This window comes from Perissodus microlepis, chromosome 23, assembly GCF_051167445.1.
Source record: "Perissodus microlepis isolate ML-2025 ecotype Zambia chromosome 23, ASM5116744v1, whole genome shotgun sequence".
NCBI lineage: Eukaryota > Metazoa > Chordata > Actinopteri > Cichliformes > Cichlidae > Perissodus > Perissodus microlepis.
In genome coordinates, this window is record NC_140482.1 from 19,487,628 (window position 1) to 19,514,991 (window position 27,364).

The 27,364-nt window shown below is 39.0% G+C and overlaps 3 protein-coding genes across 9 annotated transcripts in view; 2 read left to right on the top strand and 1 right to left on the bottom strand.

The window, feature by feature from the left end:
• LOC146361221 (protein Shroom2-like) overlaps window positions 1-5,406 on the top strand; it is a 42,122-nt gene extending 36,716 nt beyond the window's left edge. For 2 of the 7 annotated variants that reach the window (XM_084921305.1, XM_084921303.1), the window contains exon 10: window positions 830-5,399. In XM_084921305.1, the coding sequence (XP_084777431.1) occupies window positions 830-1,102 (273 nt within the window). In that variant the 3' untranslated portion in view covers window positions 1,103-5,399. Of the gene's footprint in view, window positions 1-829 lie in introns of all 7 variants that reach the window. The other 5 variants (XM_084921307.1, XM_084921306.1, XM_084921308.1 and 2 more) reach the window with 4 other exon arrangements.
• Window positions 5,407-5,552: 146 nt separating this feature from the next.
• On the top strand, window positions 5,553-11,224 carry LOC146361222 (claudin-34-like). Its single transcript, XM_084921309.1, has one exon. It carries the CDS (start codon window positions 9,684-9,686, stop codon window positions 10,383-10,385), a length of 702 nt encoding a protein of 233 aa, XP_084777435.1. The 5' UTR covers window positions 5,553-9,683; the 3' UTR covers window positions 10,386-11,224.
• Window positions 11,225-12,173: 949 nt separating this feature from the next.
• On the bottom strand, window positions 12,174-25,733 carry sumo1 (small ubiquitin like modifier 1). The gene is made up of 5 exons (XM_084921615.1): window positions 25,617-25,733; window positions 25,148-25,222; window positions 17,360-17,437; window positions 17,177-17,248; window positions 12,174-15,047 (listed from the first exon to the last, which is right to left on the bottom strand). Exons 1-5 carry the CDS (start codon window positions 25,626-25,628, stop codon window positions 14,979-14,981), a joined length of 306 nt encoding a protein of 101 aa, XP_084777741.1. The 5' UTR covers window positions 25,629-25,733; the 3' UTR covers window positions 12,174-14,978.
• Between the last annotated feature and the right edge of the window lie 1,631 nt (window positions 25,734-27,364).

Below are 27,364 nucleotides of genomic sequence, written 5' to 3' on the forward strand. Positions count from 1 at the left end.
ACACAGCCGCTCTATCACGTGATGCATACTGCTGCAACGTGCTACGGTTATGAGCCGAGTTACGCTGTGTAGCAAGTTTTGTGGGGTGCTTTTTTGATATTTAATGGATCAGATTACATTTTTTATTTCTCGCCGATATCCGATCCAGTAATTTGGGTCAGTATCGGACCGATACCGATACGTAATATCGGATCGGTCCATCTCTACTTAAGACTACTTAAAGAAATGACAAGAAAGTAGACTGTGCTGAAGAATAAAGGTGGTCACACCAAATATTGACTTTCAAGCTCTTAGTATTGCACAAAGACTGTTTTTGCCTTATCTGCTGTATTTACATGTATGTTTGCACATGTTTCAATAATATATAAAACATATTTTATATATAAAATATGTTTTATATATAAAACAATATATTTCCTATTTTTCTAACAAATGTAAAGAAATTGCACAGTACTGTACCTCTCTGCTGTTATGAAATGAGCTCTCTGCAGTAAAAAACAAATGCAAAAGAATAATCATATGACATTATTGTTGTTGGCAGCTTAAATCATAACTGGAATTAAATTCAGGTAATGAATCTACAGTGCAGCAGATACGGCACATAGTTCCCTCAGGAGCTGGCTTTAACTGTGTTTGTCTCCACCAACTTACCTCTAGGACTCTAAATGAAGAATAATCTAGCTTAATGAATGCTGGATTGTGTGAATGCGTAACTGCTTCCTAAGAAGTTTTCTGTTTTACTGTTTTTGCTGCACTAAGCAGGTTTAATGTGGTTACATGATCCATAGATGATGTTCTAGATTAATAACTCATATCTGTCCTCCATCAGCAAACCCTGACTGAGAAGCGAAAGCTGCTGATGCGGCAGCACGAAGACGCCAAGGAGCTGAAGGAGAACCTGGACCGTCGGGAACGACTGGTGTCCAGCATCATGGAGGCCCACCTGGACATGGAGAGCCTGGACGACTACAGGCACTTCGTGAAGATGAAGTCTGCGCTCATCATCGAGCAACGCAAGCTGGAAGATAAGATCAAGCTGGGCGAGGAGCAGCTGAAGTGCCTGATGGACAGTCTGCCACTAGAGCAGAGGCCACTGCTCTGAATCAGACAAGAGGATGAACCATGTAGCATTTTTATATGAACATCTTTGAATTGCGTGTGAGTTTATGACCTCAGCCTAGATTTGATGCTGGTGGAGTTGCTGTTGTTTGTTAAAACCAAACTGAGGAGCCTCAGAAACCAAATCAGACACCAGGATTAGTCAGTTACACCTTAAACAGCTTAGAGTGGACCACCACTGCTCATTTCCAGCTCTTATTGTGATTCTTGGACTCTCATAGAGTAGCTTCACATGACTCACAGGTTAAAATTGTTCCTTTTTTTTCCTTTTTTCTGGGCCCTGGTGCAGCACGACAACAGCTGTTTTACCTTCTATATGTCTGACTGGTTGCCCCTCGTAAACAGTGGGTGGGACTTCTCCACGACATAATTTAAAGCAAAGACTAGAAAAAAAACTGTCCAAAACCGAGTGTTTGGATCTTTTGGGCCACAAGGATGGCCATACGTAGTATGAACATAAACATAGAGCACATATAACAGGTCCACTTTAAAACTGTGGGGTGTTTTTGATGGTCAGTTTTTACTCAGAAGGATTCGACAAGAACACAAATGTGTTGTCATTTGATTAGTGGAATCATGCCAGGCATGTTTGTCTTGGACATACAGGGCGGCAAGATACCTCTCTGCTTTGGTCTATTTCTCACATTATTTTGCTGCTTAACAGACTTAATTAAAGTCAGTAATAGATAAAACCATTATTGCGTGCAGGTGCTGTATCAGAACTCCTGGCAAAATGGGCTCAGAGTGTCAGAACATTACTCGTTACCCAAGCAGAGGCTGACAAATACAGATGAAACCAGAAACCATAGACTGTATATAAAAGATGGGGGACCACAACGTCACCATTTGGTTAGCAAATTTCGCTTATGAAGCCTTAGCTTGAGATTTTTTGGTGTCTTTGTGCTTCAAAAGCAGATGTGTTGACAGAGGGTTGGACTTGACAGAGAAATCAAAGACACTGTACACCCATTGGCTAATGACTCATGATTGACAAGTTGTTAGCCAATGGTATGCTCACACTAAACTCATGTGACTACAGAGAGGAAGAGGAGTGCAATCAATAACTGGGCCCAAGTTACAGAGACATGGTTGCAGAATTTAACATGAATTTGTATGATTTCAGTTTTTCCCCAGCCCTCCCTTTTTTTCTGTCTTTTTATTAAGCCCACACTTCTTTATATTAAAATAGGAGCCCCAGTGGCCCACAAAATGGTGACCGCAAGCATGTCTTCTTCTGATTGTCATTGGTGTCAGTAGACTGTCCTCTCAGTAGACAGGCTTTGTGACCCAGAGTGAAATACTGATATCTTGGAATATTTTTATCAAGCTGCACAGAAAACTTTGCGGCTTCATGTGAATAGGTCTTTGGTGATTGATCTGATTGGTTGCCATGTGTGTCACGTTTCATTCAAAAAGACTTGAAAACAGTAACTGAATAATTAAGTAAGTGTTTACTTTGGTCACAAAGATCTCTTTACTATTAGCCCCCTATACAACTGGAAGTCTTTTTAAACTAAAGGTATCGCCCCCTGGTGGCCTTTATTTAAAAAAAAATGCAAGTTTAAGGTACTGCAGTGACGGCTTCCTGTTCCAACTTTTATATAGAGTCTATGCAAGGAACTCAAAGTACAGCTTTTTGTGGAAGAGCTGCGCCCCCTGTCTGTTTTGTGGAGTAAAGCAAACCAGCACAAAGTGAACCAACTCTATGATTTTATCACACTATTTAAACACCTATTAGCCAAGGTCAATATATTTATCAAGTAATATTACAGTAAGGGTGAGTTTTAATACATACATATTTCTACACTGAGTGTTAAATGCTGATAGTGCTGCTCGCTGTGTGAAGCCTTTTTAAGCTATGAAACTGAGCCTTTATCTAGACCCTTGTGAAGTTTAATACATAGAACTGCTACCACACGTGAATTATGATATTTTCCTCATTCCCCGTATGAAAGCTGCGTTTCTTTTGCACCTCATAAAACCAAAGCTCATAAAACCGAATTACGCTGTTACCTTGCTCACCCTGCAGTGTTTCCAGTCCCCTCTAATGTTCTTTTTATTTAACTTGCTGAAAGTGGCTGGGTCACGTATGTTTTATGTTTTTAAGGTAATATTTCGTAGTAATTTATTGTAAAGCTTTGTCTGGAAATGTATGTAAAGAAACACATAACTGCTCAGCAAACATTTCAACTTGGATTACCCAGTGAAAATCATTTCTAAAAAAAAGAAAGAAAGAAGGCAAGTTGTTTAATTTTATTTTTTTTCATGACATACTTTTTGTTGTCTAATAAGATTAGAAAGAACACGTTTGAATCCAAAATGGTAAAAAGAGTTACGATCTGTTGAGGAAAATATTCTTCTATTACAAACTGTTGCTTTCCAGATGTTATTTTTACATGTGATGCACATCTCATTTTAGAGTGAAGCTATTTTATTTATGCCAGAATAAAGGGTGAATTTGATAAAAACTGGACTATCTTCTCATGACACAGTGCTAATGTTCCTCCTGCTTGTTTTCGATACAGCAGTGCATAAATAGTGACTGATTTTCTGCTCGAATAAAAGGACTGAGACACTGCTGGTGTTTCTGTGGAGGCCGATGTAAGAAGTAAGCATGTGAAGATGTGCCTGCGGTAGCCTCATGTACAGCCCACACTTCATGTTTGCTATTTGCAGATGGCCTCCTTAATGCCTCTCTCAAATTTTAATATCAGACAAAGATAACCAGAATAAATGAAAAATGCAGTTTTTAAATGATCATTTCATTTATTAAGGGGAAAAAAGCCTAACCTACTTGTGTGGGAAAAGTAAGTGTGTCATAAACCTCATAACTGGTTGTGCCACATTGGCAGCAATAACTGCAATCCAGTGTTTGTGATCCCTGTCAATAAACCTTTGACATCACTGCAGAGGAATTTTGGCCCTGTCCTCTTCACTCACATCGGAGGGTTTTCCATCTGAACGGCCTTTTTAACACCATACCAAAGCATCTTAATGTGATTTAAGTCCAGAGTTTGACTCGGTCACTCCAAAAACCTTCAGGTCTTGAACTGATGGTCAGACATCCTCCTTCAGAGCAGAATTCATTATTCCATCAGTTACAGCAAGTCGTCCTGAAGCAGCAAAGCAGCCCCATCACACTACCACCACCATGTTTGACTGTTGCTGTGATGTTCTTTGTTTGAAATGCTGTTGGTTTTATGTCAGATGTAACAGAACTCAATTGTTCCAGAATCATCAAGATGTTTTTGGTAAATGTGAGACGAGCCTTTGTGATCTTTTTAGTCAGCAGTGGTTTTCTCCTTGAACTCTCCCATGGACGCCATTTTTGTCCAGTCTCTGTCTTATTGTTGAATGTGTGACACAAGTGAGGCCTGCAGTTCTTTCAATGTTGTTCTGGTTCTTATGTGACCTCCTTGAGTAATTTTGGAAGGTCGGTCACTGCTGGGAAGGTTCACCACCGTTCCAAGTCTTCTCCGTGTGTGGATAATGTTTCTCACTGTGTTTCACTGGAGACCCAAAACCTTAGAAATGGCTTTGTAACCTGTTCCAGAGTGATAGATGTCACTGACTTTGTTTCTTTAAATTGTGGTCGGTGGGTCAGACAGGTTCTGTTTAAGTGATTTCTAACTTAAGCAGGTTTGACAGTAATCAGGCCTGAGTGTGTTTAGTGAGACTGAACTCAGTTTTGGTTAATCACAATTAAATTCAAGATTTTCTCACAGGGCCAGATAGGTTTAAATACATTTTTTTTCCCTTAAGAAATGAAAACATCATTCGAAAGCTGCATTTTGTGTTTACTCGGGGTACCTTTGTTTAATATTACATTTGTCTGATGATCTGAAACATGTAATTGTGACAAATATGCACAAAAACAGGAGGAAATCAGAAATGAGGAATGGGAAATACTTTTTCACAGCACAGTATGTTAAGAATGGTTGTTTGGCCTTTCCTATGTAAAGATCTGAACACTCATCACATATGTGCACAAATATGAACATAATCATTAAATGTAAGCACTTAGAAGATCGATGGGCATGAAAATAGGGAAAAATGTAAATTAAAATAACTGGATTTAACTATTACTGTAGCAATCAATTGACAATTACACCTTGTACTTAAACATACCTTAAACTGAACTTGTTTGGTGGCACTAGAGGAAAGGCATGTTTTATCATCGGCTGTGTGCATGAGTAATGATGTCTGCACACTCCTGCGTACAGGAAAAAAACAAGTGACTCACTTAAAGCAGCATTTTGGGCTCCTGTTACAGGTTTTAAAGCAGCATCTGATAGCTGTGTCAGATTACCTGTGAATAAAAAGATTAGTAAGGCACCGATAATATTTAAATAACAAAGATATTTGGTTTTGACCTTTGAAACAGTCACATGTTGTTTCTGTTTGTTTTGGTTGGGCTGAGGTAAAGCAGAGGTGAAGAGAAGTTTGTCATTCAGAAACCATAACCAGCCAAAAAAAAGAAGGTGTCTTTATCTGTTGTTTACTCAGTGTTTCAAATATTATATATTATCCATTTTTATAGCTTTGCACCGTGACGTTTCACAGCCACTCCTGTCTTTTATCGTCTCTAAGGGATCAGAGCTTTTTTCTCCTTCCCAGACCCCCTTCACCTTAGTTCACTTTTATTTATAGCACATTGCACAAGCTTCATATTGTAAGGTACATATGAGAAAGAAACCTCAATAATCAGCAGCACTTGGTGACAGCAGGGAGTAAGAACTCCTTTTTAACAGAACAGAAGCAGTCACAGGGAGGGACGGCCATCTGAGAGATCACCAACAAAAAACTCAGGACAAAGCACTCAGGAGAGAGTCGGCTAAAGTTAACGACCTGCAGTAAAGGAGTGGAGGAAAATATCTCAGTGCATCATGGGAAGTCAGCCTGAGTGTAAGACAGCACAGCCAGGGGATGGTTCAAGGTCAGTAATGTTGCTATGAATGAGTCACTGCTATAGTCAAGCCCAGAGATTCGATTTTACTGTAAGTCCTCCCTGCTGTTGCTCTGATCTCTTTCTTCTTATTGGGAAAGAGAAAAGAAAGAGAAAGGCTCTGGATTAAACCTCCCCTCCATTAAACAGAAGAAATCATCGTCTTCATCACGTTTCCATGTCATTAAAATGTATTTAAAGGGAAGAGAAGAGAATAATAATGTTCAAGTAGTGGTACTGATCAGTGTGGTGCTATGCTTAGGAGATACAGTAATGCGCAAAATTCTTGAACCATCCCTCATTTCTTTATATGTTGCAAGGAAAATGGGAAATAAGTGCAGGATTTATTGAAATGTGCAAACATACATGTAAATACAGTATATGGGTCAAAAAAAAAAGTTTGTACAATTCTACTGAGCTTGAAAGTCAATATTTGGTATGCTGACCTTTATTTTTCAGCAAAGTCTGAGCTTCTAAGCTCTTCTTTGGATGTTTCTGCTTTTTGTTCTGTTCTCTGTCAATATGATCCCACACTGCTCCAATAATGTTGAGGTCCGGGCTCTGGGGAGGCCAATCCAAGTGTCTTGATGTGTGTGAGTAGAGGACACCTAAATGCAGACTGAAATTACTGGTAGGTCAAATGAAAAACAACCCAGGAAACAGTCCAAAAGAAAAACATGTATGAAAAAGTGGCAAAATCCAAGGAGTCAAGAAAAAACACAAGAGTGGGAACCAGATACAAAAATAGCTAAGAATATCATGGGGAGGAAAACCAAACGTGCTGACAAAGAATAAGTTCAAACTGAAGCTAACATGAAGTAACTATCAAAATAAAGAAATTTCCCACTCGTGGGACTAATAAAGGTATCTTATCTTATCTTATCTTACAAAGCAGGAAGTGAGAAGAGAGAGTAAAACGGGGAAATGCAGATACAAATGAACTTAATACAAAGAAAGTGACACAAGAGGATGGAACTACATGAAAATGTAATCACAACTATAAGCAGGAGGCAAAAAAAAAAACAAAAACAAAAAAATAACCCCAAAACATAAAGCAAATAACAACATAAACTTGGAATCAACAGAAAATATTAAAGTCCATAATTTAAAAACACTAGGCAAATGACAAGAACTGTGACACAGCGTCATTGTCATGCTGGAAAATGAAGCTGTGACCAATCAGATTCTGTCCAGATGGTTTTTCATGGTGGGTCAAATTCTAATGGGACTTTTCTGAGTTCATAATTCATCCGTTTTGGAAAAGATCTCCAACACCACTGACTGAAATGCAGCTCAAACCATGACAGAGCCTCCACCTTGTTTTACAGATGGCTGTAGACACTCACTGTTGTGACTCAAGACCTTTGCTGCATATTTACACTTCTAAAAGACTCATTTAGCAAACATTTTTACTCTGAATTGTTCTCATTTAAACAGCTGAACTGAAACACTTCAGCACAAACCTTTATGAATTTCCCAGTATGTATAAATCTGCAAGTCATCCTAAATAAGACAGGACATTTCAAAAATAACAAAAAAGCCCCAACAAAGAGCTGTGAAGTGATCTGAAAGGGCATAAAGACTAAAACGACTTGACCAGTAACAGCGGCTACATCTAAACTTTTATTCTGTCAATCATTTACAGCTTCGCAATCATGACCAGAAGCTGTATCCAGGTTACCGGTGCACGATGAGGAAGTGCTGCAGGGTACCTGTGAATGAAAAAAGCCTTCCTGTTTGGCAGTTTTAGTCTGGTTTTCTTTCTCTGAAGGCGACTTGGGAGGTGTTCCACGAAAGCACCGCTCAGGTATGTAACAAAACCAAGAGTTTCTCTTTAAACGCTGCAGTTTTTTAATGGATTTCAATGACCTGATGTCTTCAAAACTTGCTTTCATCACATGCTGTGTATAATAGATATGAGGAACAAGTGTCGGTAACATGAGTGAGGGTAATTTGCAGGGCTGAATGTTCATTTCATCAATACTGAGAGAAAATGGTGTGTGTTTTCTTTCTTTTTCATCATGTAGAAAGTTCCTTTAGTTTTAGTTTAATATTACAAAAAGCGAGATACACATAATGTCTGTGGTGTTGTATTTAAAGCCTTTAAGCATTATCTAAAACTCTTTTAGTTGTTAGAGGAGAAACAGAAACACAGTTAATTCCTTTAAAAAGTGGAAGCTAAACAAAGAAATTATAGCAGTTTAGTTGGTGTCAGAAACCAGACAGAGATGACATAGGTCATTATGTACATTTGACTGTGTGTTTAGCTTCATTGTCAAATTCATTTATGGAAGTCAAACAACTCTGTGAATAATCATAAAACAGCACCTGGACACTGTAAAGCTGTTTCTCACCATGTATGCTCATAAGACTGCATATTTGCATACGTTAACAGTGGGCCTAAATGGGGCCCAGTGAAATTCAAAGGTACTTATCGGTGTCTGTAGTTTATAAATTAACTAAAGTTACCAAAAGAACAGCTATGATTTTATGTATCTACAGCAGATGAACAGTATCTGAAAGTGACGTCTTTAGAAACAGGAAAAACAGTCCTAGTGGATCGATGGCTGTTAAGAAGCCATTCTTAGAAAGAGAAGAGAGACAGAAAAGGCTGAGCTATGCCAAATTAAAATTACAATGGCATCTACAAAACATGGTGGAGGCTCTTTCATGGTTTGAGCTGCATTTCAGTGGTGTTGGAGATCTTGTTAATGACGCGACAATGATCGCAAACACACTGCTAATGCAGTAAAATCATACCTGGATAGACAAAAAACACAGTGGAACACTATCAGTCATGGATCGGCCTTCCCTGAGTCCGGACCTCAACATTATTGAAGCAGTGTGGGATCACAGAGAACAGAACAAAAGGCAGAAACATCCAAAGAAGAGCTTTGAATGTCCTTCAAGAACCTGGAGAACTATTCCTGAAGACGACTTAAAGACATGACAAGAAAGCTGCCTAAGAGAGTTCAGACTGTCCTGAAGAATAAAGGTGGTCACACCAAATAATGACTTTTAAGCTTGTTAGAATTGTACAAACTCTGTTTTTAACTTATATACTGTATTTACAAGCATTCATGGGCATGTTTCGGTAAATCTCTGTGTCCATTTCCCATTTTTCTAACAACATATGTCCAGGCAATTTAACACTTCAGGAAATCTTTCTTAAAATAAAAGTGAAGGATACAAAACTAACAGTCTAATATATTAAGATAACTTTGAAGAATTTTCACATAGAGATACTAAATAAAAATACCTACAGGCTACTTAAAAAGGAAGTACATATGGTATTTATAGGAAGTATGTCTGCACTGAGATGGTGAAGAGGAAGACAGTCCAATTGAAATGGTGCCCTGTAGTCTTTGCTTTGTTGCTGCTCACTAACAGCTGTGTCTGTGTTTCTTTCCTCTCAGAAGGAGCTGCAGGTGCTTGTTTAGGAGGTAACCCAGGAGACAAAGTAGGAAAAAAACTGACGACTTGTGAGACGAGAACAGAACAACAGCAAGACTGTGCTGGAGCACAGAAGAGTAAAACATGACAGAGGTGACATCGCCCACCTTCCACCTGTGTTCGGTCTCCTGTTGACACCTTCAGTAGGATCAGGAAATCCACTGCTATGACCTACCTGGCTCACACAGGCCACGCCCAGTTTGGTGCTCTCGGGCTGGCCTGTTTGGGATGGATGCTCACCGGCGTGGCTCTTGGACTGATCCAGTGGAGGGTGTGGCAGGTATCGGACAGGGCGGTGATCACCTCCGGTGTGGCATGGGTCGGACTCTGGAGGGTCTGCTTCGCCAGCCACACCGTGGTGAGCGAGGGCTTCAAGGTTATGTACTGCAGGTACATCATCCTCACCAATTCCTTCACGCCACCTGAGATTGCTGCAGGTCAGGTCCTCATGCTCCTGTCTCTGCTGGTGGGGGTTTGTGGGAACGCTAGTGGTGTTTACTCCATGAGGATCGTCTACTTTGGGATAGGTAAGGACTCTACGGTCCGCCGCGGCTTCATCCTCACGGGGGTGCTGTGCCTCCTCGCTGCTGCGATATCGCTTGTGCCTCTCCTCTGGAATCTGAGCGCTGTGGTGACCAATCAGACCATCGAGTTCCCGCCCGAGTTTAAACTGCCCCCAGCACCTGAATCTCAGCACGTGGGAGGCGGCATTGGTGTCGGGATGGTGGGATCGGTCCTGATGATTGTCTCTGGGATTATTTTCTGCACATATCGATTACCAGAGAGGCCTTTGAGAGAGCAGGTGCACCAGGAAAATGACACCCGGGGGGAAGATAACCCCACATTTGAGTTTCAGGAACACTTGTGAGGAGTTTGTGTGTGATAAAATGGACCAAAAAAAAGGTTTTTGCACAGACTTTACACTCGTTTCTTCCTTTCAACTCCTCAAATGTTTACAGTGACTCATCTAGTTTCATAATCTCAAGGAGGATGACTCATCTGCTGACAGCAAACACCCATAACGCCCTCACCTTCATATGCCTGAGAAGCAGGAAAATGAAGATAACATGTTTCTTACAAAACAGACAACTCTTTAACTTATGGTTTAAAATTGGAGCCAAAAAATCCCCCTTATAGACAAAAGCTGTTAAGCTACTTTAAAAACTGCATTGATGCGTTAATAACGCTCATCTGCTAAATAGCTGAATGTAAATGTTACACAGTGTGCTGAATAAATTATTGTGTGCTGAAATTATTTTATTACACTTCCTTTTCAGATTACGTCACATTTTCAATGTGTTATTGCACCTCGACTGAAGTAAATGTGAAAGTGAGAATACTGTGACGGGGGTCTGTGTGTACAGCGATACCTTTAATCTGCAGATTTCTGAAAACAGCTCATCAATAAATTAAACACAAACATGAGTCACAAGAAAGGCACTAAGTGTCCCATCTGTAAGCTGTGCTGTCGATGAATGTGGTTGTTTTGTCTCAGACGGGAAAATTCCCACCACTGCTCTTCAAAGGTCTAAAACAGTTTGCTATTTAACCCTCTTAATATTTTATTCTTGACTGTAAATACAAATGATTTTTACTGGTTTCCTTCTGCTCAGTCAGTATCTGACCTTTTCTACTTCCCTTCATGCTTTAGTCATGTAAGCTTTTGTTCCTAATTTTATTCTTAAAACAAAGAACATTGGTACAGTACATGGTAAATTACAACAATAAACAATATAAAATGTTTTTAAAAAATTGGGAAATGATAAAGTACATGATAAAATGCAATATTTTTTTATAAATAATAAATAAGTAAAAAACTAAAATAGAAAACTATAAAAAAAAATGAAATGCAAAAATATTAAAAAAAAAATATGGCATACTATTTTAAATATTTTTACTAGATATAAAGAAAATGGCAATTATAAAAATTTAAAGCAGAAAATAAAATTTAAAAATTCCTAAAATTAAAAAGTCTAAAAACAAAATGCTAAATTACAATAAATACAAATATCATGTAAGCATGATGCAAAATGCAAACTATTTTAAAAGTGTAAATTATAAATATAAAAGAAAATTAAAAAAAAAAATATCCAAGTTTACAAAACTCACAATTATTTTAAAAAAGGTATTCATACAACCGAAAATTCTAAACTAAAAACTATATCTTTTAATTATAAAATGTAAAAGTATAAAAATAAAATTCAAGCGTATAAATAAAAATATTAAATTTTAACCTCATTATTACAATGAAATATAAAAATAAGAAAAATGCAAAATGACTTATTAATTGTGGTAAGTTTTACATTTAATTTGATATTAAACACATTTGTTTTCATCAGTTTGTGCAGCTATACTTTCTGGACAAAAGTATTGAGATTCACCTATTCGGTATTAAGAACTGTTGCCATAAAATCAAGCACCCAGTCACACAGCCTATTTGTGACATAATGGGTTTCCTAATGGGCTCGCTCAATTTGTGTCTGGCTCTTAAAGGATGTAGTGAGTTCAGTGATCCACTGCTCAGTATGAACATCTGGAACAGGACAAATATTATACGAAAAGCATAACAGGACCACTTTAAATTATTGGACTACAACAAGTGCATAAAGCAGGCACGCACGCACACACACACACAAAAACATGCAACACACCAAAGTTTTGTTTTTAAATATTTTATTCAAAAAAAGCCAAAAGCTCATCTCCAGAATTTCAAACCATCTGTATCAATGTTCCTCGAGTGGCGGACAGTCCCTTCACCTCACCGAGATCGGCGTTATGGCTCAAATAACAGCCCTGTACGTCTGGGTGGAGTTTGGGTGGAGCAGATATATCACCAATGCACAAAAAGGACAAATTTCAAACAGCCGGCCAGGTTGAGAAAATCTTATCTACCTATTTTTTTTTTTTTTATGCACACACCTCTGGGAAATGACAGCCACTGATCATTACTTTATTTAACGTTGTTTTTCCTACTATGAACTCTGAGGTGCTGCTTTAACCTGATTTAAATGTGAGCCAGAGCTCTGGGGCTGCGTTTACCTTCTGGAGGAACTTCATACAGTACACAGATTAAGAGTTTCACTCCAAAACCAGGAAAGCAAAGCTTTAAAAACACGCGCCGACACCACAGCAGAAGACCTTTCTTTGCACAAAACTGCCAGAGGACTTCAAAAATCTCTGTGACTGTCAGCGATTGAAACGTGTCTATAACAGGTTTATATTTTCATACATAATTACAGAATGAAACCCTCAAACGTATTAAAATAAAGACACTGGAGATATACATGGCATATCATTCACACACACTAATACTGAATACAACATATACACGTAAAGAGCAAGTCCTTTAAAAATGGGTTCAAATCTGAAGTAGTTTCATTTCAGGTTGGTTATTATCATCTTACAATATGGTGCAGTTTAAGAAACATGGCACACGGAGGATGATCAACATAAACTCTTATGTTGTCCACTTCTTATGATGGACTGTCCACTAATCCAGCTGTTTATGAGCCCTGAATGTCACACAAAACATGTGGAATGAAACGTCTAACCTGTTTCTTTTCTCCCCAAACATGAAAATGAAAGCTTAAAAGGAAGAGTTCATCCAGAAATCCCTGACTATCACCACGCTTACACCGGGCATCGACAGGTGAGCTCACTTTTAATCTCAGCTACAATCGAAAAGGACAAATATTTAATGGCTCTACCGCAGCTCAAGCAAGCCTGACGAAAAGATGGCTGACCCAGCCTCATTAATTTGCATATACTGGACATAAAAAATAAATCATTTTAATACAAGGGGTGCTACGAAAGTATAGAGCCACAAACGGGAGGTCTGTACAGCTGTCAAATTAATCCAGAATTATGGCTTCTAATAAACATGACGACCAGGATCAAAAGAATGTAAAAGAAATTCTTTTTAAGCAACCACCTGTTTCTCCAAAATAGGGTTTTTGTGGGTTTCTCAGGTGCTTCACACGTACAGAATCATCCAACAGATGCTGAACATCATGTCTGTTTTCCATACAGTGAAAGATCCCCAAAACATGTGGCCTGCTTCATAAGCCTCATAATTTCCCTTTAAAGGTGGTTAATTTAAATTATTGTGTTTAAAATTACCCAAAAGCTCCCTCAGAATGTAAAGAAACAAGTCCTGCGTGTTGTGTTTATGAGATGTCAACTCAGGCTGAACTAGGGCTGAGCTGTACTTTGACGTTATACCAGTTTCTACCACAATATGGGTGCAGTGAGTCAGTGTGGCCTTTGTTTAGTCAGACAAATTATTAAGAAAACATTTTTCTTAACAAACAGAGAAAGCCTCTGAGGAAATGGTGATAGGACTAAAAAGAAATAAAACACTGCCCCCTGGTGATGAAAACCAAATTCTGCATTTTTTGAATTTGACTGTTTTAACAAAAAAATAGATAAGATTTGTCTTAAAAGTTAAACAAATAGATGAGATACTGTATTAAATGATCATGATTATAATTCAATCATAACTTGAGCTGTTGTGAGTGACAGCAACCAGATGTGGGTCGCATGTTAATGCCAGGTGTTAATACAGCATATCTGTTTCAGCTTCCTAACCAAACTGAGGATATGGTACTCCACCCCATTGACCAAATACGGCCACTTCTGGCTCAAAAAGAAAAACATAACAGCAGATGAAATGTTGAAACTTCAAAAAACAGGTGATCCCATGGTGGCTACAACCCCAATATTTAGTTTCCTTTCCAATATAACCCAAATAAACTGCTTGTGTATGTACTGTGTAGTGTACAAATATAAAGGATATAGGCAAATTTTTTACTCCAAAGATCCATGTTTACTGGATTATAGAAGGCAAATAGCAGAAGACCTCAAATCGGGCATTTTTCAGCACGATCAGAAACAAACCGACCTGCTAAACTTGACAGCTTGCTCCAACCTTTTATTGTCAGGAGGAGTTATATTTTATATCTTGGTAAAGAGGTGGGGCACATTCAAAAGAAGAAGATCAACTCAAACTTTCAAACTATCAAATCCCATAACGTCATCGGCCCAGAACAAAAAAAACAGCGGGTCCTCAAAATAGAGATTAACAAGGACACCTGAAACTCAAGGGGTGAACTGAAACAGAGCAAACCTTTTTATTCTGGGTGAACTAATCCTTTTACTGCAGCTGCTTATTATAGGATCATTTATTTCTTCTGAAATAACTACATGGATGATTAAAAACAGGCAGGAAAAAGAACGTTTTTCTTGGTAAATGTGGGCTGAATTCATCCCTGCACTTCAGAGAACCGGTGGTCCATGTCCTCGGCCTGTTCGCCTGCCTGCCCACACACACGGAAGCCCTAATTGAGTCCGTTTTGATCCAGATGGTTTGAAACTGAACAAAAATACGTACATACATACAAAATAAAATACAAAATAAGTAAAAGAGGAGGAAGAAATAAAAGGATTTAGAAATGTTGGAGGTTTAATTGTTCCAAAGTCCGCCAGTCTGTTCTTGATACACCTCGATGACGTCCTCGTCCTCCATTCCCAGCTGGCATTAACACACAGCACAGAGACACGTTTTAGTACAACAGTAATTCACTTCCTGTTATTTGCAGCTCACCAAATCCTGCCTCACATCCAACCCCAACCCCTTCGTCACTACGTCCATGAACCCTCTCCCTGAGACTCGCCCCACCCACTCCTTTGATTTAGATGATAGACCCCAGGTATTTAAACTCATCTACCTTCACTTTTCCACTTGGCCCTTTCTCTAATTCACACACACGTATTCTATCTTGCTTGTACTGATTTTAATCCCTCATCTCTCCAGAGCACACCTCCACCTGTCTGGGCTCTCTTCCACCTGCTCCCTACTCTCACTACAGGTCACAGTGTCATTTGCAAACAAACTGACCTCATCTGTCAACACGTCCATCAACCCTACAAACATGGTTCTTAGAGCTAATGCCTGATGTTATTCTACTTGATGTAATCTGTTAGTGCAGTGGATAAATGCATAGCTGCATTAATACATCAGAATGTTTGACTAACATAAAAAAAAAAAAAAATCATACATGTGCTTAAAGTATTCATAATAAAGTTTAAGGGCCATGCAAACAAGTTTTACACAAGTTTCCAAGGGAAAAAACAAATAAAAACAAAAATAGGAAATAATGAGATGGATTTAAGATATGAGAGGAACCTGGAAAAAACTGGAGCGTTCACAGGGTTGCAAATTTAAACAATTTCCACAGTGTAACACAAAGTCAGTTAAACTTCAGGGATATCAGTGTGTCCAGTTAGGAAGCAGAAACCACCCTGAATCCATTTCAGCCGCTTTAATTTAATTTAACTGTTTAGCAGACTGATTTCTCTCTAGTTTAGCTTTGTGTTAGTGTCCTTGTCACTGCTGGTAGCAGTGCTGGAGACCTGCAGACCATTCCGAATGATCAGGTAGTCCAGCTCTTCCAGGACAAGACAAAACAGTTTGTTGTGTCTTACAGCACATTTTCAAGAGTGGAGGAGATAATCAGGGGATGGGCTGTCACACAAGCAAAGGTCCAGCAGCAAGACAACCTCCAGCGAGCTGTTAGTGAGCATGTTTCTGACCAACAATCAGAAACAGACTTCATGAGGATGATATGAGGGCCATGCACTCACAGCGGCAAGCAGCACTTGCCAGAAAACACCAGAACTGGCAGGTCCTCCTACTGGTGCCCCGTTGTCTTCACAGACAAGAGCAGATTCACAGTGAACATGGGTTACAGATTTGCATGTGTCTGGAGAAGCTGTGGAGAGTGTTATGTTGTCTGCGGCACTGTTATCCTGCCACTGTTTGGCAGTGGATCAGTGATAGTTTGGGAAGCAACTCCCTGGTGAAAAAAATCATCTTGCGATGTCCCATCCTGGAGAAGCTGGACTACCTGTGCAACCTGAGGCCTGCCACCATCTCATGCTACCAGCAGTGATGAGGCCAGTGAAAAATCTAAACTACAGAAAAATCATTCAGGAGGAATAAGGAGAGAGCAATGGTCTTTGTCCATCATGTGCTAAACTGTCTTGTTGTTTGCTCCCCAGTGTACCTGTTGTCATTTTGATTTTACTGACTATGTTACACTGTGATGATGCTTCTTTTTTGAACAGTGAATAACAGGGTATTAAAACACACATCAGGAATCCAGAGCCAGGACAGGTTTATGGAAACTTCAGTAATTTAACAGAAAGGAGGGACTCTGAAAAACTGTTGCTCATTACATAAGAACCTCTTAGAAAATCTTTCCGGTCACAAACTTCAATGGAGATGATGTGGTCACAAACTGTATTTTATTTGCTGAAATATCTTGGTCGTTTGAGATTAACAGCACTTTATAAATAGTTACTACTCCCTTTCCAGAAGGTGTCATCACACCGGGTACCCCCGCTTGTTTGATTTGGCAGAACTTTATGTTGGATGCCCTTCTTGACCCAATACGAAACAAAAGCATGAAATGACAAAAAGGAAATAAGGACGAGATAATCAGTGCAACACATATTGATAAAAACTGCAGTTTCTCTTATGGCCACTCAAGACTGACTAGTAAAAAAAAAAAAAAGAAAGAAAGAAAAAGAAAGGAGGGACTCTGGATAAATGAGGGGAAGAGCTTAAGAGGACAGTAAAGCCTAAAGATGAAAGGTTACCTCTTTGGGAGTCTGGTTGTCTGCGATTCTCTGTCCTTCAAACAGAAACCTTAGCGTGCTCGCTGGGACGCCCTGGAGGGAAAACACAAACATACAGAGGTTGGGTTTTTTTTTTGTTTGTTTGTCTGTGTGTGGCCTGGAGTCAAACTTGTGTCACTGAGTAACTGGGAGTGACTGATTTACCTGTCTCTGGCTGTATGACTCCTTCAGCTTCTTTAGATGTGTTGTCATTTTCACCTTAAAGTGGATTTCACTGCTGTCCTGTGGAGGCAAGCAAGGCAGTGATAAGAAACACAATACCAGGAACTTTATTGTGTTTATGAACCGCCGCTTGCCTGACAATAACCTTCACTTTATATTGTGTCAAGTCAGATTCCACAGCGCAGGCGGACTGTAACACTTAATAACTTGACTCCGTGTCATACACTTCTTTGTGCTTTTCATTGTAAAAGCGTTTCCTAGCATGAATTCTGCTACAATGTCGCAAAGGTTTTAGAGGACTTGGTTCACTGGTGTGTCAAAGATAAGAGACTTTATTAATATTTCCCACTTCTAATTAATACGGTGTTAAATTTTTCCTCTCTTTTTTTCAGTTATTTCAGAAATCAAAATGTTTTGAGAGTCTGAAACAGTTTAAAATATTCCACATCTCCGCGGGGTCAGCAGCCTGAACAGAGAAACCCAGCCCTCCCTCTCCCCAGCCACCTTCTCCAGTTTATCAGAGGGAACACTGAGGTGTTACCAGGTCAGTCGAGAGATATAATCGTTTCAGCGACTCCTGGGTTTGTCCATGGGCCTCCTGGTAGGACATGACTGGAACACCTCCCCTGGCTCCTTTGGGCCAGGCACACACCTCTTGATGTTGTGCTGTTTCCGGGTTGAAGCCACAATTATGCAGTCATGTTAGTTTTTACCACTGATAACCTCATTATATCAGTACAGAAGCTCAGAGAGTCACGTTGCAACAGTTTGGAAAGATGTCGTGTCTTTTATCTATGACAGATATTCCAAAATTACCCAAATAATCCTAAAAGCAGATGTTTCTGTTACAATTCATATTTATGTAGCACCAAATCACAACAACAGTCGTCTCAAGGCATTTTATATTGTAAGTAAAGACCCTACAGTAATACAGAGAAAAACCTCAACAATCAACAAGCACTTGGCGACAGTGGGAAGGAAAAACTCCCTTTTAACAGGAAGGAACAAATTCAATCTGAAGAAGAATCTGGTTCGTAACATATTTGACTTATTTTAATTTTGTGCAGAGACACCCAACCTATTTAGAATACTGAAACATCAGAAATCACAAGTTGACGCCTTGATTGTCAAGTCAAAGTTTAAAAACACAGACTTACATACATTTTTCCATCTATTGGGCAGCAGTAGGGCAGGCATATTTGAACTATTCGTGGCAGGAAACATTTTTATGACTAAAAATATCACAACACCACATAGAAATGTACAGCACTCACTCACTTGAAAGGTGATGCGCCAACGCTGCCTAACAGAGTCTGTGGAGAGATAGGAATAAAAACTATCCGAGTTTCCCTGAACCACTCGTGTAGTTAGCTTCTAGCTTCTAAGCCCCTTGCAGTCATACTATTCTTACAAGCATCAGCTTGTATTCTCGTTTGTCTGGAAACTGGTTTCATTAAACACGCATATTAATCACCCACTATTGTCCTTTCCATTTTTGGTGTGGCGTAGGACCTGGGTCATGACAGTGGCAGTAATATTTATCTTTAACTTTGTCTATTGTGTCCTTTGATGAAATTGTTGCCGAGCATGACTTAGCCCGCAGCCAGTTCTTTAGATATTCACAACTGAGAGATTTTATTAGAACACAGCAAACCAGTCCTTGTCCATTCCAGGCGTATCAACACTCGAAGAAATGATGGTGAAGGGGCTTGACTTCTAAAGTGTATAATGAACTGGTGGATGCCTCGCCAGAAACGTCAGTAAAGAAGCTTGAGTCCTGGAGAGAGGACTTACAGGAGAACATCTCCATTGAAGAGTGTGAGAGGACTTGTGCCAAGGCACAATCACAAACAGTGAACACTCATTTAAATTTCTTGCAGTACAACTGGTTAAAGCATACTTTACGCTTTCTACAGTACCATCTAGGGCTGCACGATTAATCGTTAGAAAATCGCGATCTCGATTCATACTTATGTGCGATCTCATTTCCAAATGACAAAGATTTAAAAAAAAAAAAAAAAAAGACGACGATTGTACCGCATTTTGATCCGGGACGTAATCTGCATGAAAACAAGCGCTCACTCTTCCTGCTCAACAAATGACAAGGGCGGAGCCTTATTCCACGTGATACAGAAGCTGGCTGCTAAAATTAGCAGGGAAAAAACAACGGAGAGCACGTCAGGGATGACGAGAAAGTGACAGGAGAAAATCCGTCCCGGTCAGCCACCCAAACATCAATAACGGGAACCTTATACAGCGCTTCCCTATACACGTTGAACTCCCGCAGGCACAAAGAAATTACGGAGGCTATTACTTATCACCTGACCAAAGATATGGCTCCCATCAACACTGTGCAAAACGAGGGATTTAGGAAAATGATCAACACCCTAGACAAACGCTACACAGTGCTGTCCCGCAACTATTTTTCTATTGTTGCACTACCTGCTCTATACACGCAGTGTCGAGCAACGGTGGAGACGGAATTTCAAGCAGTACAACATTTTGCGGCAACGACAAAACGTAAGACATTTGTTGTTTTTATGTTTATTTATTGTTTTTATGTTCAGTTTCAACTGTTACGAAGTTGATGTGCAGTTAATAAGTGCAATAAATATTTATATTGGAAAAGAAAATCGTGAGAGAATCGTGATCTCAATTCTAAGCCAAAAAATCGTGATTCTCATTTTATGCAAAATCGTGCAGCCCTAGTACCATCCCAGATGTTTACATAAAATGTGACAAGGAAAAGTGAACGATTTTCCCATGTTTGTGGCAGTGTCCTGAAATTAGAAGAATTCTGTGAAGAAGTAAAACAATGCACTGAAGAAATATTAGAAATAAAAATACATTTAGAACCAAAACTTTTTCTGCTGGGTATTTACCCAGCTAATTGTAACATAACAAGGAAGCATCAGCTATTTTTAGACATAAGGCTGCTGATGGCCAAGAGAATGCCTGCAATTGCTTGGAAAGAGGTGGATAGACCAAGGATGGGTAAATGGATTTCAGAATTAACATCAACTCTTCCCTTAGAAAAGATCACCTACGCAATCAGGGGTAAACAACGAAGCTTTGATAGCATCTTCAAAAAACTTTCTTGCAAATAAAGACTTGCCCGTTTGGTGGAAGCTTTTGGGGATGACTCATAAGTGGCCCTCTGCAGTCCATTTGGGAATATGTTTACTGCTTGGCATTGAACGACTACTTTGTAATTTACGTGTAACATATACCTGCGAGTGTGAGTAATGTATGGTGGGAGTCCCACACAGTTATCCCCCCCCCTTTTTTTTTTCCTTTCATAGTGTTATATGTACCATTGCAGTATATGTAAGTTGTGTATGTAAGTTTAGCTACTTGTTTTGTTATGTTTTAGTGGTTATGTACAGGTGTTATGTTCGAAAATAAATAAAGACACTGTTGGAAAAAAAACCCACTTTGTCTTATTGTGCATTTAGTCTCATTTTGGCAAATACATTATACTCATAATACATTAAAGGCAAGGTGGAGGAAGTCTAAAACTATAGAAAAAGAATAATTCCATCATTATTTAAGATGTTCGGTTTCATAGTTACTGTCATTATGGTGTACAGCATCAAGCCTAGCCCTTAAATAGACTGATCAGATCTCAGCAGCCTGAACACAAAGTTTTCAATATGCTGAAACACACTTTTACAAACAGAGACAGAGTGTAAAAATACAGAGGAAATGTCTTTAGCCATTAGGGTCAAAGGACTGAGAAAGAAAGATGACTCACTGTGGTTGTTTATGTTGTAATCCATTAAGTGCCAATCATCCCTACATTATAGTTGTTAGAGCTAGTAGTGAAACTTAAAAAATCCTAAAATAACTGAACATTGTCAGACAAAACTAAGCAGCAAAAAATAAAACGCACTATGGAAACCAATTGAAACTAATTTCAAAGCAAAAAATACAAATGTGGAAAATTATGTGCTCACTGAGTGGCTAAACTTTTTTGTGAGGAGGATTCATGGGATTTATCGAGCCTGGAAAAAATCTGAGCTAAAACAAGCAGATGATTAGCTGCTGTAGGAAACTGTGTGGTTATTAAAATCCACTGTGAAAGAGAAGAGGATGACCTTCCTCAGGGTGAGTTAAACGCACCTATACGTGCGGCTCTTTCCACCCAGAAAAGATCACGGTTGACAGCAGAGATGCGAATCCAATGAAGTGAAACTACGAGGATACATATCCAAGCTTTCTTTGTGTTAGCCGGCTTGACAAAGCCTAAAAGCTCTTCCAGAGATAATGGGTGTCAAGGCACTTATCATCTTTCTCCATTAACTCAGGCTTTCTGCTTCACCCTCCTCGCATGTTAACATAAAAGGGACTGTTCATTGTGTCATTTCACGCTTCCTCCTCACAAAATGGATCAACTGAGCACCGTCCACTCCAATCAGAGACTTTATCACTGAGATCTTTTCCTTAATTAGTGAGTTCATGAGTTACTTTATGAATAAATATATCCATTTTCCCACCCAGTGTGCTTTAAGTCAGCTTATTAGCTACACATTAGAGCTCTGATACTCAAGACTGCTCAGTATGTTCACATCTGACTGTCTCCAGTAACATAATAAAGGAGGAAATCTCTGCTTTGTTGCCAGGCCAAAGTTAAATTATCTGGACTGATTGAACAGAACTTGGTGAGCAGCAACCTCCCAATATAACCGCTCAGTTTTCTAATCCATGCCATTAACGGCAAATCCACCAGTGTAGAGCAGATTTAGCAGCATTACGACCTAACAAAGACATCTACAGATTATCTGCGTCTCCGACTGAATTCCTTTAAATTTCAGAATTAAAGCGACGCACAGTTTGCACGGCTGTAACCTTTTATGAAGGCTTCACAGAACAGAATAGCTACTTTCTTGTCATTCAGAACATAGACCAGTTTGCACACATCAGAATGAAATTTAGGGGCATTTACTCACCATGAGACTGTAAGGTATAAAGCATTTAAAAAAAGAAGGATATTTACATGTAAGAATAGAGGAAAAATCTGTCTATATAAATATTCATAGTAAAAACAATCCCAAACTGAATAGGATCTTAAAAATATACTGCACAGCAATACAGCAGCCAAACAAAGCAGCGCACACTCACCATTCCAGACATACTGGACTGTCCTACATATACGGTCAATTTCAGAAGTTTGCCTCATGCATATATGGAGCAGGGGAGGGGTTACTGTGAGGGGTCATATCTGAAGGTGCATGGCAGACCGTCTTTGGTGGCTTTGTGGCCAGCATCTGTGACATTCAGTGGTCTTTTTTGTTTTGTTAATGCCACACAAAGCAAAACAAACAAAAACGACGACACTACACACTAACGGTTCACTACAAACACGCTAAATGTCTCAAATCTCTCAACTTGCCGTTTTCTTTTTCAGCACCATCACTCCCACAACTTCCTCAGCAACCAAATGCCATGTGTTACCATATAACTTTTTCAGGAAAGTCACGTTTTGTTTTGTTCTCATCTCAAGCACTTTCTGCGTGCAAGCGCTGACTATCTAAGAAAAAGCATAGCGTCAATTATTTATCACAGCTCTGGTTTTATCAACTCAAAGTCTGTTTTCCCCTTCAGAAACACAACACATAAACAGATTTCCCTGACGTTTGTGACATACAGTTGTATATCGTAGGGCTGCAACTAAAGGACTATTTTGGTAGATGACTAATCTACCAATTTTTCTTTGATTAGTCAGTTGGTCAACGGCTATTTTAATAACTTGGGCAAACCTCCTGTTCTAGGCTCCAGTACTTCACCTGCTCAAGCCTGCCCACCTACCTGTGAATATCACCCTGCTGTCACCCATGCTGCATTAAAATAATGACCCAGGAAATATTTGTTCATATTAGGGCTGCCACAAACGATTATTTTGATAGTCGACTAGTCACCGATTATTTTTGCGATTAGTCGACTAATCAGATTCTGCATCCACTGGACGTAAAACGTACAGCTTATTGCACCAGCATGCATCTGCTCTTATATAACTATCATTAGCTTACAGCTTTAAGTGTTTAAGGTCTGTGCTAACTAAAAATAAAGACAAGATGATAGTTTATTAAATTTTCATGAAATTTGCAGATTGTTTAGGTGAAGTTTAATAAACTCAGCCGTCTGCTCCTTGCTATCTAAAATATAACAGGACACCGGAGTATATTCTCGAGCATCTCACACTTCCGATAATCAGTTTTCTGCTTGACGCTTATTCAGCTGCGTAAAAACAATAACTTTAATCTGAGCCAAACCGATTCACTCAGGAACAAATAAAATACTAAAAAAGCCAAACAATAACATTTTTAAGTTATCTAAGTGACTTATATATCATGTTTAACCTGAGTAGCGAAAGACAGCGGTGGGTTTGAAAACAATTTGCCGGGAGTCCGGTGTTCTCACGGGCTCTAGTGAGCCTTGAACCCCGGCTAGCTATCAAGCTACTGGGTAACAGACGTCTCCGAAAACGTCGGAGCGCTTTTAAAAATATGTGGTGTCTTGATAAACTGAGCAGATATTTGAAGTTTACACATTTACATTCTCGCCTGAAAATATGTCAAACGTTTATTTTGTGACCCAGAAAGAATAATAAGAGTAATATTAAAACTAACTAGCTGCCGCCATTTTTAGAAACTGAGCAGGGCCGCGCTATGAATTCTGGGATAGGCTGGGCCACGAAGTGACCCATCCTTCAAATCTGAGGAAAAGCAGGGCGCATTTATCGGCCGCATATGTCGGAGTCTTCGAATTTGTGTCGCTGTAACGTAATCGGCCTACAAATGCAGCCTCAGGAGGATGCGGTTCCTGAATTTGGACACAGCTACGATACCGGACACTGCTTCTTCTTCTTCGGGGTTTAACGGCAGCTGGCATCCTTGTACATGCTGTGCTGTCATCTTCTGTTTCAGTCCCTTATTACACTCTTAAATTCTACTACTTATTCTTGCGTCTTTCGGGATCTTACAAAGCTTCAAACAACGCGTCGACTATTAAATTAGTCGTCAACGATTTTGATAGTTGACATAATCGTGACTAGTCAACTAATCGTGGCAGCCCTAGTTCATATAAACAAGCTCATCTATATGTGCTCAATGTTAAACTGTTTGACTATATACATAATTAATTACTGATATGGTCAAAACCACAGATTAACTACCTAACGTTAGGTGGAAGCAGTTTACTATTCAGAATAAACACTAATATTAATGTGAGTCACTCGTTAAACACGCCAATGCCAAAAGATAATAAATAGCCAATAATAGCCGATAACCTCAATTTGCTGATAAATCAGTCAGGTTCTAAGTGTAAGTGAATAAAACAGAAAGTCATGCGTGTCAAACTTGCTTCGTAGTAAAGGAACCAACTTAAAGGACCACCACCTTTGAGATATTGCAGCATCAATCAAGATAAAGCCAAAAATTATATTTTTGTTAAAAGAGCCACTGAGTAGATTTATGGTTGTGGATCTGTAGTTTCAGTTTATGTACACTTTATTTACTATTAAAGTATAAATATACACCCCAAGAATCCTACAAATGCAAATATGCAAATGTTTGGTCAATGTTTTTGATAACAAAACAAACTGGTTATGTCTGATAAGACAGTGTAAAGTGACAGCCTTTACTCTAACAGTCTCTAACTCTTCCCTGGAGCTGACGCTACAATGACACTGGTACAAAAAGAAAATGTAACAAAATAACACTAAAAATATGTAAGAAAGCATCATTAAAGCATCATCTAACATATACACACCTGACCAATCACTTTTAATTTGATGTACTCTCCGTCTTTTTTATCCCCTCCGTCTTGGCTGGATGGTTTTGTCTCCTAAAAATAAACAAACAAACAAACCGTAAATAAACAAAACACCTCCAAGCACGACACACACACACTCGTATATATAAATATTTATTTAATTCCAGCGCGGATCGACACCCGAGTGTCACTGCTTTGGAAAACCATGTCACTCTGTTTTGTAACAGTTTCTGTTTCGTATTACTGCCAACAACCGTTGCTCCACAGCAGAACTTTAAATAAGAAACCAGAGCTAGCCGCTAGCTGCTAAAAAAGCTGTGAATTCAGGCCCGAAGCTACACGAGCTAAGAGCTAGCATATTAGATAAGTCGATACGAGCCAGCGGGCATAAATAAACACCAAGCAGCCTTTTCCCGTTTTCTGCTGGTGACAAAACAACACAGAGCCTTCGGAGCGCATTTCTTACCGTATCTGACATGCTTTTTCTCTGTGTGTGCCCAGGAAAATACACTGACAATAGATGAAGCGTTAGCTCACAGGCGCAGCTCCTGGTTGATGTTATTCGACAGCCGGAATTGACGCATGGGGTTGCTTCTTTCAAAAATAAGAGTCTCTCCAAAGTGAAGCACAGACATGATCGTTTAATTTTGAAAAATATAGTTGGGGTCGCTAATCTTTATTCTCAAAAGAGCAAATTTTACCCTATTTTGTTTGTAAAAAAACCAAACAAACCCAAAAACAAAACAACAACAAAAACACACTTGAGCCCTATAATAAAGCCTATTACATATAAATTACCCTGTATCCATGTTACTAATAGGTGTAAATGATTAAAATGTATTCCTATCTTCTTTATTACCAAATAAACTGAATAATTTTGGTACAAAATAACCAGTAATATGCTCTGCAGACCGCTTTGAGCCCTACTTGTGATTTTACAAATACAGAAATTTTTGACATAAGCTACTTTTACAACAGAAATTTTTATTTTTTTTTTATTTGCCAGTTTTGATGTAATTTTGACTAAAGTACAGATGTAGATAAACCTTGCTGGAAGTGAAAGAAGCCAAATTTGTCCACATACTTAGTTAGAATTGTTAGCTGAGAAGACCCAAGGCTTGAGAATTCAGCAAACAGGCTGCACATTTTTACAGTCATAGAATATGAAGGGTTCCTTACACTAGTGCTGAATAAAGTTCCAAAAATAAATATCCACTGATCACATTTATATAGTGTTTTTAAAGGAAGAGGAAGCCGTTGGAGATGGGTAAAAAAAAAAGAAAAAAAAAAAAGCCACACATAGCGCAGATTTGTGACCCTGAAACTGAGGCCTGTTGTTATGAGGCCAGGCTACGGTTTGTCTGTCCAAGAAGGCTGACCAAGATAAAGACAGCAAAGGTCCACATATTGGACAGCTGTATTATAACATATCACACGAAGAACTATATAAATGTATGTAACTTCATAAATGTGAATTTCCCCATAACAGGTTATTTTTACAACAAGTGGCTCCGTGGTGTAGCGGTTAAAAAATTTGAGAGGGTGGAAACACAAACTCAGTCTCCAGTCAGTGTACTCGGGGTATGTGCTGGTCCCAAGCCTGGAAAAATGGGAGGGTTGTGTCAGTAAAGACATCTGGTGTGAACTCTGTGCCATGGCAACAACTTTTGCACATCTATCGGCTGTGGCACACCCTTCGCCACAGCCAAAAGTGTTGTTTCAAAAATCTTTTGATTATTCTAAATCTACAAATTGTTACAACACTGAGTGAAACCCCCAATATCAGACAGCCCCCTATGAGCAAGCACTCGGTGACAGTGAGGAGGAAGAACTCCCTTTTAATAGGAAATGAACTTCCAACACACGCAGAATGAGGGAGGGTCGGCCATCTGCCCCGACTGGTCACCAAGGCAGACCATTTTACGATATAATATATGCATAATCTAATGTTTGACCATTAGAGTGTGATATAAATCTTTGCTGATAGTAAATGCAAGTTTATGGGCACGGTAAATAATTAAACCCAATATTTATTTAAAAAGTATGGAAAAATATTTATAAAACATTTAAATGGAACATTCCTTTATTTGTAGTGTATTTTATGGACCCCTTTCCAGTGTACTGTTATAGCACAGAAAAACTTTTTTTTAAAACGGGCTAATAACATGGTGAATACGCAGCACAGAGTACAGATGTTTTATGTTTTTTAAAGAA

Bases quoted from the DNA above. Each gene is read 5' to 3' on its own strand.
- LOC146361222 (XM_084921309.1), top strand. From the start codon at position 9,684: ATGACCTACCTGGCTCACACAGGCCACGCCCAGTTTGGTGCTCTCGGG.
- sumo1 (XM_084921615.1), bottom strand. The intron at 17,249-17,359 runs GTAAATCAGTCA...TTTTCCCTCCAG, and splicing joins AGTCATACAGCCAGAGACAG to GGCGTCCCAGCGAGCACGCT. The intron at 15,048-17,176 runs GTAACCTTTCAT...TGTTAATGCCAG, and splicing joins ACAACCAGACTCCCAAAGAG to CTGGGAATGGAGGACGAGGA.